The sequence below is a fragment of the Carassius carassius genome, chromosome 24, assembly GCF_963082965.1.
Source record: "Carassius carassius chromosome 24, fCarCar2.1, whole genome shotgun sequence".
Lineage (NCBI taxonomy): Eukaryota > Metazoa > Chordata > Actinopteri > Cypriniformes > Cyprinidae > Carassius > Carassius carassius.
The window spans coordinates 18,330,080-18,343,509 of record NC_081778.1 but is presented as its reverse complement, the minus strand read 5'-3'; the positions used below and the strand labels follow the sequence as shown (position 1 = coordinate 18,343,509).

The following is a 13,430-nucleotide window of genomic DNA, read 5'->3' as shown; positions in this document are numbered from 1 at the left end:
GATTTAGGTGGTAAGGAAGAATGCTGTGGGGTTGAAAGTCATTTTAGGAGCACCTTCTTGATCCTGGAGCCTTGTTAAAGGGTCAGCAGTTGGTGATTAATGAGGTTTATTTCCTTTGCCTCTTTTGTTTTGTCATCAGTAAGATTGAGAACAGTTATTGCTCCATTTGGGACCCCACGTTTTTTCATGCTCAAGCCTATATTTCTACTCCAATTTTTAGACCAAAGAGTCTTAACCAGAAGTATGAGATTACACAAGCACACATTTTGATCTTTGGTAAGACCTGATAAAAGGTAACATTTCAGAAGTGGTTTTCAGGACATGCGGATTTGTTTGACGTCAACCAGCATCACTAACATCTTAAGTTGTGATGTTCATTAACTGCCCCTGTCTGTGTTTCCTGAAAGAATCATAATTCTAACTATTGTAGAGACCCTTAGAGCCAGTAGACTATTGAGCAAATTTTCTTGACATACGTATTTTGCATTGTCAGTGGTGTTACTTGCTCACATGACACAAATTGCCAGCTCTCTGGTTGATTTGTTGCTGTGAAATGCTCAATATGTGAACAACCCTTTACCTGCAACTGTAATGGATCTTGATCAGTTTCTCAGGGGAAAGGCACACTGTGCACATTTTAATACATAATGATCATTGCAAAGCCATTGTACTCTATATGTGATTTTTTTCCCCCCCATTTCATTCTGCACAAAAAAAAAACGTATAAACTTTAAATGCATTTTAAGTTGATATTTACTGAAAATCTTGCTTGACATTTTTGACAGAGCAGCTTGGCCATTCTGCCATAACTAACCCCTTGTATGTTTAACAGAATAGGCCTAAAGAACATGACAGTTTTATTAGGGTGAGTAAATAATGGCAATTTAATTTCTTTCTATGAATAGACCCTCATTTACAACTTTTTCAGGAAAACACATGATTTCACACAGAATATTGAGAACAGTTTATAATTATCTTATTTATAATTTCTATTATAATTCATCAGCGCTGGAAAATTTTCCTTTCCATTATACGAATATCAAGGGTTCACAAATATTTGCCTTATTATTTTTATTAAGGTTCGGTACACCAAGCACAATATTTTTCGTTTCTTCATCCGTTTATAAGAGAGAAAAGAAAAAAAACTGTCAAACCAGAAACTATATTAGCACATTTTGATTAATGCAAAGTCATTATACGCAAAATATTATCCGAAAAAAAAAAACTCCCTCAGTTTCAGCATTACACATAATAGACATTTAAATAGCATAAATATTTAGGCTATCATTTACTAAACTAATTGCAGTCTTTTTATGATCTAAATATTCTTAATTATGCTATTACTTACATCAGAAATGTGTGACCCTGCAAGAGTTCTCTAAGAAATTAAGTGTGTTACGCGTGTCCTCTTCTTCTTCCAACGGCGAGTTCAGACTTCAGTTCATATTTTGGCAATGGTAATTGTCGGGCCCCTTCCCCTTGTAATCATACATATCGCATGGGGCACTTTTGTTTATCTCTGTATAAATTAACATCAACATTTCTGAAACTTACCAACAGTCATAATTATTTAATGCGCACTAATACCTCCACAGATGACTTGCAACCTTTTATTTTCAGCAGTATTTTCGCTCTGTTGTGAAGGTTTTGTTCAGCCAATTGGACCTGACAGCTCCTGTGACAATTTACTTCTAGTTTGGGAAAACCTCAGATCGCATCACGTGAAGCTTCTCTTCATAGAAATTACTAAAGAAATGCATTTCAGTTACATCGTGATTTTAATGCTGTTTATTTAAAGAAGATTCTCGGAAGGTTATCAGAAATATCACTCTGACCCAACTGTGATAGACCTAAACATCGTTTTGCAAACAAGGACAATTATCGTTGTTATTATTATTATGCAAATAACATCAACAACAGCATAAAATAATAATAATATCAATAGTAATGTGGGCGTGGTATGCAGAAACAACACATGGAAGAAGTAAACCCTGCGTGTAAGACGTGCTTCCTTTATTGAGAGATTCTTGCGTGTCGGTAATGAGACGTGTCGAGAACTTCCAACAAACGGAAAAAAGAAATCCTAACGGAACTCTGACACGAGAAAGAGAGAGAGAGAGAGAGAGAGAGAGAGAGAGAGAATAAATCAATGTGTTGTGTTCACTGCGTGCATCTGCCTATAAAAGTATTTTTTTAAGACAAAAAAGTTTAATGCCTATTAAAAGCGACTTTATAAACATTCGACAAACCAGAAAATCTAACGCCACAAAACAGATTATAAATTAGGCTACTTTTATGCTTACACTACTAACCTTAACTTCACGAATAAAGAGTTCCGTGAATGCAGGATAAGAGCTGTAACAGATAAAAAGAGACAGAGGTAGGACTGCAGCCAGACTCCGAGAGATTGATAGTGTGCGCTGAGCTCGGGGCAGGGCAGTCACTGTTTTAGCCCTCTTGAGTAATCCTACACTTTATCACCATCATAGTGACAGAGAGCGCCGGAGAGCTAAGCAGATAAGGCTTAAGTAGGTGTGTATTCACCCGAGTTATTAGCATATGCTTGAGGAGAGAGTTAGGGGGAAAAGAACGAAATGGAGATGATGGAGAGATCCATACACGAATAAGTAAAGGAAGAAAAGGGGATGAGAGAAAGAGCGTCGTGAACGTGCGCGCGCCAAAGACAGGAGTTATACATTTACATTTATTCATTTAGCTGACGCTTTTATCCAAAGCGACTTACAATTGCTATATATGTCAGAGGTCGCACGCCTCTGGAGCAACTAGGGGTTAAGTGTCTTGCTCAGGGACACACTGGCGGTTCACAGTGGATTCGAACCCGGGTCTCCCACACCACAGGCATGCGTCTTATCCACTGCGCTAACACCACCCCTTATAGGCATGATGATGAAAGCTTGATTAAAGTAAATGAGCTACCTGTGCTCCGGACTAACCTCTGGGACGCGCACTGTCAGGAATGGTATCGGGCGAGGAGGATGGAGCGAGAACACAGTCAGAAGTTCATAGTGACGTCGGCTGACTGATCCTATACTGTCAGCTGTCTAGAGTAGACATAGGCCTACACAAAAGAGAAGCCAATAGCCTGCTAGTTTAACAATAAAGCAGAAAAGATCTTAAACAGGAAGTGCTAAAAAATCATTTAATTTAATTTCATAGTTCCACATAATGGCCAATCTGTTCGCAGTTTCTACAAGAATGTAGGTAAGACCATTATTTTGCTTCGCTCTCTTGTTTTTGTGGCCTACTTCTCTTATTACTAATTCAGTTAATCACGAGACCTTTTTATTTATTTATTTATTCTTGCATCCCTCTTCCCTTTTTCATCTCTCTCTCTCTCTCTCTCTCCAACGATTATCCTGCCGTCTAATTAGAAATCGATAATGTGAAGCCGGCGGGTATTTGCGATGTGTTTGTGAATGTTGAGAACAATTCCCTGGATAGAGGTGGATAGAATAGGAAGAAAAAGAAAGCGCGCGCACACACTCATACACGCACACCACCACTGCCGAACAGAAACACACTTACTGCTCCGAGCTATTCGTTTTTTTAAAAGCTGGAAAAGCTCACACTAAACAAGGACAGAAAGAAGAGCTTTCCCTTTCTGCGCGAGGGACTGAGGCATGAGCAGCTGGGATTTTTATGTAAATAAACTATAAGCGCTTGGTGGTGCGTGCCTTAATGAATAACTTGATAATGAGAAGTTGCGTCACGTTCCGATTAATAGACACAGACCAACAAAGGATACAATGGAAAGTCATTTAATGATGACATTACATTTAAAGACTTGCCATGACTTAAGAAAATCGTTTCAAAACTCATTGTCATTTAGTCCCGTTTCCGTTTCAGAAATCATAAAAGAGATTATCTAGGCCTATACTAGCCTACAGCCTAGGCTAAATATTGTATAGAGAGAGAGCGAAAGAGATTCGTTAGTTGTGTTATTCAATTATTATTATTAGCCTATTGTTAATAGTCTACTTATTATAAAGTGTTTTAAAGTGATTTTAAAGTAGCCTAATTATTATAGTGAATTATTTTGTTTCGTATATATTGCAGCCATCATCAGTGACATGGGGTCATAGCTTCTTCCCCAACAATGAGATGTGATCTGAAGTCTCTGCAGTCCAGGAGACGGAGGCGATGGGTTAGCGCTATTATTGCGCCAGCAGTCGAACTTAAACGAATTAGCAGCTCGCGACGCCGAGCTGGAGAAAAGCAACAAGAGAAAAGAATAGGCCCGCGTACATTTATTAGTTTAGCTCGCACCGAATTCGTTTTTCGCCACAGTTTTCTCTTTATTTGCTCCCACCTTAATGCGTTTGTGTCTGTCCTTGCTTGTGATTTCTATGTCTCTTTTACAGAATTGCTCTCTCTCTCTTTCTCCGTGGGGAAATGTTGATTTAGATACTATATAGCACTTTTTTTCACACGAGTTGTTTTTTTTTTTTTTTTTTTTAAAAGCAGAGCCAGCCATCTACTATTGCATTATATTTCATCAACCTATCCGGTGGGGAAGACTGATTTCTCTACATTTCTAGCATTTCTGCGCTAGTTTGAATCCGTCCGTGTGCCTCTCCACTTGAGCCTCTCATTAAACGTCGCTCTATCTCTGTTCACTTCGCCATACTCCCTCTCTCTCCCTCATTTATACGCGCTTTTACTCTCCCCTTGCCCATGGCTATATGATCGCAAAAATGTGTTTACAAAACTCGATCTCGCTCAGATCAAACCGCTCCATCGAATCAAAGAGTCTGAAACCGAGACAGAGGGAAAGAGGCTGGAGAACAGGGAATATGAGCAGGGGCCGTTCGTGTGTAATCTTTCAATTCTCTCTGTGTCTTTCTTGTGTGTTTGTGTGTGTGTTGGTTTCTGTGTTTTAATATTTTTGAATAGCCTGTTTAAAGGAGATCAGCTGGGACTTAAGAGAGGGAGAGTCTAGCTTGAATATTTACTTGCTTTTGCAAAAACAAATTAATCGGTGAGCTCGAAATAACTTTGTGTCACATTTTAAGAGGAGACGGTGCATGTAATATCGATTGACTTCTTTGTCAGCACACTTTTGCCTGCCATATTAATGCCCTGCAAAAAGTGCAATTGTTCCTTTGTATTTTACTTTTTCTATCCCCTTATGATTTTTGGTAATAGGCTATAATGTAGATTGATTCGGACATATCAAATAACATTTTGACTCCGGAAATGTGTTACCGCAGAACGCACTTAAAATTTTTTTGAGAAAACTATTTTCTGCCAAGTTTGCTGTCTTTGCTGCAGTAATATTCTTTGTATGATGTTGAGAAATAGTCAAAGCTGTGCAACACACCTCCTAGTGTAGAGACATCAGAATGCAAGAAGGGGTGAATCTGTCACAACACGGAGAAAGCACAAGACAGAAAGCAAAAATACAATTTAGACTGACTATAAATAAGGCATCAAATACATTTCCTGATGCAGAGCAACACAGTAATTACATTAATGCAGATTTGCCCAGTGCCTATGGATAAAAATCAAGAAGTTATTAGATGGCAGCAATAAGAAAGTGAACATTAAGTTTAATTGGTAGAACATGTTGCCAAGCCAACATAAATAGAGGGTGGGTGGACAGAAGAAATGCGTGTGAGAGAGAATGAAGGGGTAACGAGGGATGAGGGGGCAGACAGACAGGCATGTGGAGCGATTATAGCAGGGTTTATGTATGAGCTATTGATTGAGTCGGTGGTGACTTCTTGAGTGGTTAATTCGGGAAGTGAGAGCGAAAGAGAGAGTAACTCACTGACCAGTGGGAGGAGGGATAAAGAGAGAGGGGGATAGCAAGCAGGAAGAAATGTGGCGCAATAGCCGTAGCTTCTGTCATGTAGAACAGTACGTGATAAAGACATATAAAGGAAGCACAAGAAGCATAACAGCAGGATTCATTAGCCTAACTAACTGGTTGCGGCTTTATTTAGAGCGATTTAATGGAGGATCATCTGGTGTTTTAATGCACACTTAAATTGCTGCGATCTCAAGACCTTGAGCAGTCTGCACTTCCCTTCTTTATTAATTAGCTTTCCACACCTTTTAAATTAACATCTTGCAGAGCCAACAAGTTCCCATGTGCACCAATAATTTGAAGCAGAATAAACGTGTCTTGGTTTTCCGCGTAAATTTTTTTTTTTAAAGTGCACAAAATGTTACACAAACATTATTTCAATTAAGACCTTTAATGCACATATTTGTTTAGTGGTTATGAAGCGAGTAGCTATAGAACTCACTTGTGTAGCCCTGATTAGGCCTGTTGAGCGAAATGACTCAAATTAGTGAAAACTGAGAGATTATGCTAAAGGACTTTTAAAATGAATTTGATTTGAGAGTTACAACAGCCTTAATAGGCTATACGCGGCATAGACTCACTAAAACAGCGTCATATGCTGAAATAACCCGCCTCATTAGCCTGTTTATCTGGCTAAGACATGGCTTTGCTTCCTGCTCATTTAAGGAGAGGAAACAATCGTGGAAAATACATCGTGATGTCACCTCACAAGACGACTGCAGAGTACGAGCGGCGCGCGTGTTTGTGTTAAGTTTAAAGTCCGCTCGCTCTCCCGCGCATTTTCCTCTTTCTCTTCCCCTCTCTCTTCCCTCTCGCGCAGGTTTTGATCTCTCAGCGGCGAGATCAAAGGCGCTCTCTGGCTATTAGTCAGCGAGAGCCATTGATCCCACATCGATCCACGCGAGACACAGCCGCCCCGTGAACACCGTACGAGGCTCCCCAAAGCTCTCCCGCGCGTCGGGAGGGAAAGCGAGCGAGGAGAGAAAAAGAGCTTCAAGGGGGGCGATGTGTGTGTATATTTTTCACTGGCGCGGGCAGAACCAAGCTCGAGCTTTTTCTTTGCCGCGGGACATGAAACAATGAGGCTCGAGCCGGTTTTAATAAAGCGCGCTCTCCCTCCTTTCAACTCTGGCGCGAGGCGGACGAGTCGGCGACGGAGAGCGATCGATAATTAATGACGATGAATAATTTAACCATATTGATTGATACTTTTCTCCGTCTTTTTTTCCCTTCTTTTCCTTGTATCTTAAATACGATGTTCTATAAGAAACCGATACCATATCACACGCTCGCTCCTAAAGTTGAGCAAGTTCTGTTCCGTCTTCTATTTTTTTTACCAAGTTTCCTCGGCTTTCTCATCCACAAATGTTGGGCACCGCTTCCACGCTCTCTTTACCTTATTATCTCAATTATTGGGTCTCGTATCTAAACTTCGCGAGTGTTATGGAAGATGATCGCTGTTTGGGGAGAGTGCAGTAACACGGGGTGAGACCCGACCAATTAGACACGAGCTACAGGGGTGAAATCACCATCACGCGTGACCAGTGACCGCCCTCCTGGGGTGACCGAAGTCTCTATTTGTAAACAATACAATAAACAATATAAAGCTTTTACAGGATAAAAAGCAATTTGAAGTAAGGGCAGTGTAATCTCATGTCAGTGTGATTGTAATAATATTTAGGGATGTTAAATGACAGAAGTGGTATCAGCAGATTGTTGTTTAATTAGATCTAATGTAATTTTAATATGATTCATAAATATGCATTTAATATATTTAACGTGTTTAATATATTAATATATTAAACAAGATTTTGTAGAATTAAGTTAAAAAATAGGACCATGTATGGCTGAAATTTGCTACAACTGAGTGTGACACATAGGCCTACTGTTATGTTTGTTAGCTTATGCTTTGTGTTTTATATTTGTTTTTTAAATTAATCAGTTAACAGTACATTTGATTGCCACACTAAATTCATTTTTAAAGTTTACAAGTCCATATGAGGAAGATTGCACTGTTTGACGTTTAAGCAAACATTCTAAACTTTAATGTGAAGTGGATGAAAATGATATCAATGTTTGAGACACCATGCAATAAAACACAGAGCAGCCACAGATGTTTAAGCAAAAATGTGTTGCAACATTCTCCAAGTTCAAGTGTGGTTCTCTAAAATAACTGCCATTTATTACATCCTATTTAGAGAAAGCCATTACAAAAGGGATCTACTAATCTTTGTAAAGAAATTCATATTTTTCAATAATGTGATTAAATGCCCCTCACTTTGCACGCTCCAGCTGAAAGACAATGATGTCTCATCTATTTATGAATTATTAAGAGTTATTCTGAAACTCTACATTCTGTAAACAAATAAACTCAAAAATTTTCCCTTCCACAAGTTTGCATAGGAACTGCCAGTTTTGTCTGGTAGCGTCCACAATGTGTCAGATGTGTCCCATTTCAAGCTCTCCATCTTGACCATTTCTCTCCTTACCCCTCTGTTTCCCTGCTCTCCCTTTTCCTTCTTCATAACAAACACACAAGCCAGTCCTTCTGTTCTTTGACCCTGAGGCTGTGCAGACTGTCAGAGTAGAGTCAAGAGAAATCGAGAGATAGAGAGAAAGTAAAAGAAGGAAAGAGGAAGGAACAGTGGGGGGAGAACGAGAGAGAGGGACGAGGGAGCTCAGTAAGTCCTTTTCAGTGGCAGCCTGAAACAGAAAGATGACACAGATACAGAGGGTTTGTTTCATGTCCTGGGAGTAGAGAGCAAGAGGGACGAGCCTCATCACATTCCCTCAGTATCTCTGCTTCAGAACCTTGCTGTTCATCATTTTCACAACAAGAAACAATGTCAGACATCTGTTACTCAGTTCTGTCTCTTTTCCTCCACACTTTAGTCCACTTCTGTACCTTACCTTTTAAACATTTTATTTTGGTACAATTTTTCTATTTGTTTCACCCAATATGTATTACAACCTTGTTTCCAGCAGCCCGGTTTTGTCAAAACGTTAATGTGCAATCAGCAGTTTTCATTAAATGCAATTAGTCACAGGGGTAAACATGTTAAATCTGTAGGGCATCGCTATTCCATAGTGAATGAGTAATCAATGCCTGTGTTTAAATGCAATAATGTTTATAACAGCACACTTATTATTTCATACTTAGTGTTTTTGTGCTATAAGATTAGCACAAATCATTTTTCCATGGCATTAAACTAGCATATTTTGAATCCCCACACCATTGCAAAACAGATTTACCTAATGATTAAAAATGATTTGACATACAGTCATGACATTTAATATTAAACCATGCATTCTGCTTTACAACATATAATTTTATTTTATATATCAAATTAATTGATATATATTTTGTAATTGTTTCTCATTCACACATATATACGTAGATATATGTATATTCATATATTTAGATAAATAATTAATTATTCTATATATAATTTTAAAATCAAGTATAACTTGTGTGTAAATTTTATTCCACTCTTTTCTACTCACAGATGACATAACTATGAGCTGCTGTTAGTTTGTTACCTTGATGTGATCGTATGTACCTGTCACAGAAGTGTTTTATTTTTCTCACGAGTGCGTTTGAGTATATTGTCTTGGGGAACAGTGTTACTATGTGTTGCCCTGTCCATGTGTATGTGCATCTTTTTTTCGGAGTTTTTTGTTTGGTGTGTGTGGTGGTTGTGCACTCCCTGAATCAGTGTCTTCATATCTAGGAGACTGTGAGAAGATGTATTCCCTTGGCTGCTAGTTATAATGTTTCTGGGGGTGATGGGGAGAACTTGAAAGCCCTGTGCTGCCCAAATCAAAACTAACAAGGAAATGATGGGGGCTCCTTTATCTCCTCACTGGCCTGGAGGGGAAGAGCAGGGCAAAAGAAGGAGATCGAGGGAAAGGGAGGTGTGATGGGGAGGTGGGGGGTGTCCTGGCTTCCTCTTTGATTTGTAAAAAATGCATTACCTCCGAAATCAAATGGAAAATTACTGAGTGGGAGCAAAACATACAGAAGAGAGAAAGAGAGAGAGGGTGCAGTTAGGTGCATGGGCAGGTAAGGCTGGGTTTGCTTTGATCGGATAGGCTGGCCGATAGGCACTGAATACAGATTTCACAAAAGATGGATGAAAATATCTGAATTAATTCATTTACAGGTGTGATATTGACTGCACCAGTTGCATTGTGCTCAATTATTGCTTTAAATAGTGTTAAAGTAATATCTATTCATAATTTGATAGTCTAGTATAACAAAGTAAAAGACTGTCCTGCTAAGGCAAGTATTGAAAGTGAAAAAAATTCTTTGCCCTTGCAAAGCTAACGAAATTGAAGCTACTGAATTGACAAACTAACTTTATTGAGTAGAAAAGATACTCCACTAAAGAAATAACGACAGATGAATGTAAAAAAAAAAAGAGCCAGTTGAGAAGTAGATGTTACGATGGTGGAGAGCAAGTGGACAGTCCAAAGAGTAAAAGCAACAAAGGGTAGGGGTGTGTGTGTGTGAGAGAAGTGCCTGGAGTTAGCAATAATAATTTATACAAACACACCTCAATAATTCACGTTCCATTTCAATGCTGGAGGGAAGATCCAAAATTCACAGAGCATAATTAAATAGAGTGAGAGAGGAGAGGGGGGAGAAGGAGAGGCCAGCATTAAATATACCCTTGTACCGTCTCCTCTTTCTTCCACCCGAGCTTTATAAAACAACCTTTATGAAATTGTGATGGTTAGTGAAGTTATTTTGTATGAACACATGCCCACCATGGCGAGTTTATTTCCTTTCGCTGCAACATGAATATTTCACGTTGGAAATTAAGTTCCGTTTTAGTGCAAATCAAGTGGAAACATGGATTTTTTATTTCCTACTGTTAAATTATTTTGTTTTAAAATATCATGTACATTTTTGCACTTTATCACAAAATGTAATGTTTTTAAGTGCAAAGAAATACCTTTGAGAAGCTATAAGGACTAATTGCTTGAGGGCCTCTTGTGTTCAGCATGAGATGGAGTCTTTTGAACATTGCTCTTTGAGAAAAAATGCTCAGTGATCTTGTGCATGGCTGAAGGGACAGCCTTCGGCAACCATATTTAAAGAAACCCTTCAAATGAACTGGCATTGATTGATTTTAGAGGCCACTGGAATGACATGCCCTCATGGTTTATAACAGCATGTTCTGACACACTGGTGTGTAGTGGGTGAAATGAGTCCGCAAGCCCATGACACATATTTGTTGAAGTCAAAGTATTATGCATTAGCCTTTAGCCTTCTTTGTTCTAACTTCAAATGGTTTACACTCACATTTTGTTGGTTTGTGTGTGAATGCAGGTGTAGTGGAGGTATGGACTGTAACTGTGTTAGTGACCTGCTGCTCACGCCACCTGTCCCAACCCTCTGGACACCAGGTGAGACATTGAAAGAGCTGTTTTTTGTTTTTTTTAAAGATGTTCTGTATGACAAGACAAGTAGAAACAGATGCATAGATGTTACATAGATTTTTAAAACAAAGATATGATACATATTTAAGCTAATTATCACACCAATAAGACCAACAGCATGACTGTGAGTGTGATATGCTATTATACTACAGTTTACTCAAATAGAAGTTCATATTGAGCAACTTACATTTTAGACACAATGTAGGTCAGGGTAGACTCATATTTAATTTTTGACAGGAGTTGAAGTGAGGCTGTGAGGGATAGAAGTGCATATAGTGGATTGTACTGTTGTTTAACAACACAAACATACCATTGTTCTGAGGAAATGTCCTTCCAAAAACAAACTTTCAGTAGAAAAAAGCACCATAAAACAGTTTTGAAAGTAGTGCGTGGGGAAATTGATGATTTACGATTTACAACAAAACATCAGGTTTTGATGGAAACTAAACTAATAATTAATTAAAATCTTGCTAGAAGTAACATCAGAAGTTTAATAAGTTGGTCAAAAACATACATTTCGCATATAAACTGACAACTAACCATAGCTTTCAGATGCCATTTTTATTTTTGGCTCAAATGTTACAGAACCGCGCAGGATTATGGGATATCAAAGGCAGACAAGGATGCATATGCTTCCTTCAAAAATCGATCAAATGAAGCTATGCCAAATGCAGGCATATCAGAAGACAGGAAGTAAACCTAACATTGTATTCAGAGGTGCCTTGATGCCTTGCTACCTTTGAATGCATTCTGTGATTTTTCAGCTTTCCAGGCACCTAGTCAGTAGTTTTGTCGCTGAATATATCAGTGTTTTGAACAAATGAATGACAGTGAAAGTTTCAAATAAAAACACCCTCTTGTCGACACCTACTGGTGTGACAGTGAAACCTGCAATAATAATCGCTTAAAAATCCCCACTTATTCATAGCTTCACAGTTTGCTAGCGCTGCCATACAATTTCTAATACAAATTCAGTTAGAACTGATACTCAATTTTTACTCCTATTATGTCATTAAGCTGTTGCTACATTTTGAACAATAAGCTGGTACATATACCAATTGAAAGATTTTGTTTATATTATTATTTTTGAAAAATGTAAAATTCTCTTACATATATACTTACTTATATACCTGTGTTTTAAAGTATATATATATATATATATATATATATACAGTTGTGGCCAAACGTTTTGAGAATTACATAAATATTAATTTTCAAAAAGTTTGCTGCTAAACTGCTTTTAGATCTTTGTTTCAGTTGTTTCTGTGATGTACTGAAATATAATTACAAGCACTTCATACGTTTCAAAGGCTTTTATCGACAATTACAAGACATTTATGCAAAGAGTCAGTATTTGCAGGGTTGGCCCTTCTTTTTCAAGACCTCTGCAATTCGACTGGGCATGCTCTCAATCAACTTCTGGGCCAAATCCTGACTGATAGCAACCCATTCTTTCATAATCACTTCTTGGAGTGAATTAGTGGGTTTTTGTTTGTCCACCCGCCTCTTGAGGATTGACCACAAGTTCTCAATGGGATTAAGATCTGGGAAGTTTCCAGGCCATGGACCCAAAATTTCAATATTCTGGACCCCGAGCCACTTAGTGTCACACACCTGGACTCATTTTGTGTGTTTTTGCCCCTGTGACCCAGTTTCTGTCTTCCGTGTGTGGTTTGATTAGTTCCCAGGTGTGTCTAGTCATTTCCGCATGTGTTCCATGTCCCTGTTAATTTAGTCATGCCATCCACCTGTGTTTCCCCATTATCCTTTGTATAAAAGCCGTGTCCTTTCTGTTCTGTTTTGTCGGGTCTACTCGTCAACTAGTCTACTTGTTACTCGTCAACTTGTCAACTCGTCTTCTTGTTATTTGTCAACTTGTCTACTTGCCACTTGCCACCTGTTATTTGCCACTTACCTTGCCTATGTTTTATTTAATAAATCCTTGTTTCGTTTATCCCTCGGCTCCGTGTTCCTTCCAGCAGCGTAAGCCGTGACAGAAGACCCGACCTAAAAAGTTAAAAACTGCGTGTTTCCCTCCGTTTTGTTTTCCGTTTTTTCACAGTCTTTTTCTTTCCGCAGTGTGTCATGGATCCCCTCTATCGCCCCGAATACCTCCTCCTCCTGCTGGAGCAGGAGGGACTGTCTCTCGAGGACC

General features: G+C 38.7%; 1 protein-coding gene across 2 annotated transcripts in view; it reads left to right on the top strand.

The window, feature by feature from the left end:
* The window catches only part of LOC132103641 (ETS domain-containing transcription factor ERF-like), a 40,634-nt gene that overhangs the window by 18,274 nt on the left and 8,930 nt on the right, over nucleotides 1-13,430 (top strand). For both annotated transcript variants that reach the window (XM_059508735.1, XM_059508736.1), the window contains exon 3: nucleotides 11,166-11,242. In XM_059508735.1, coding sequence (XP_059364718.1) covers nucleotides 11,179-11,242 — 64 coding nt within the window. In that variant the 5' untranslated portion in view covers nucleotides 11,166-11,178. The remainder of the gene's footprint in view (nucleotides 1-11,165; nucleotides 11,243-13,430) is intronic.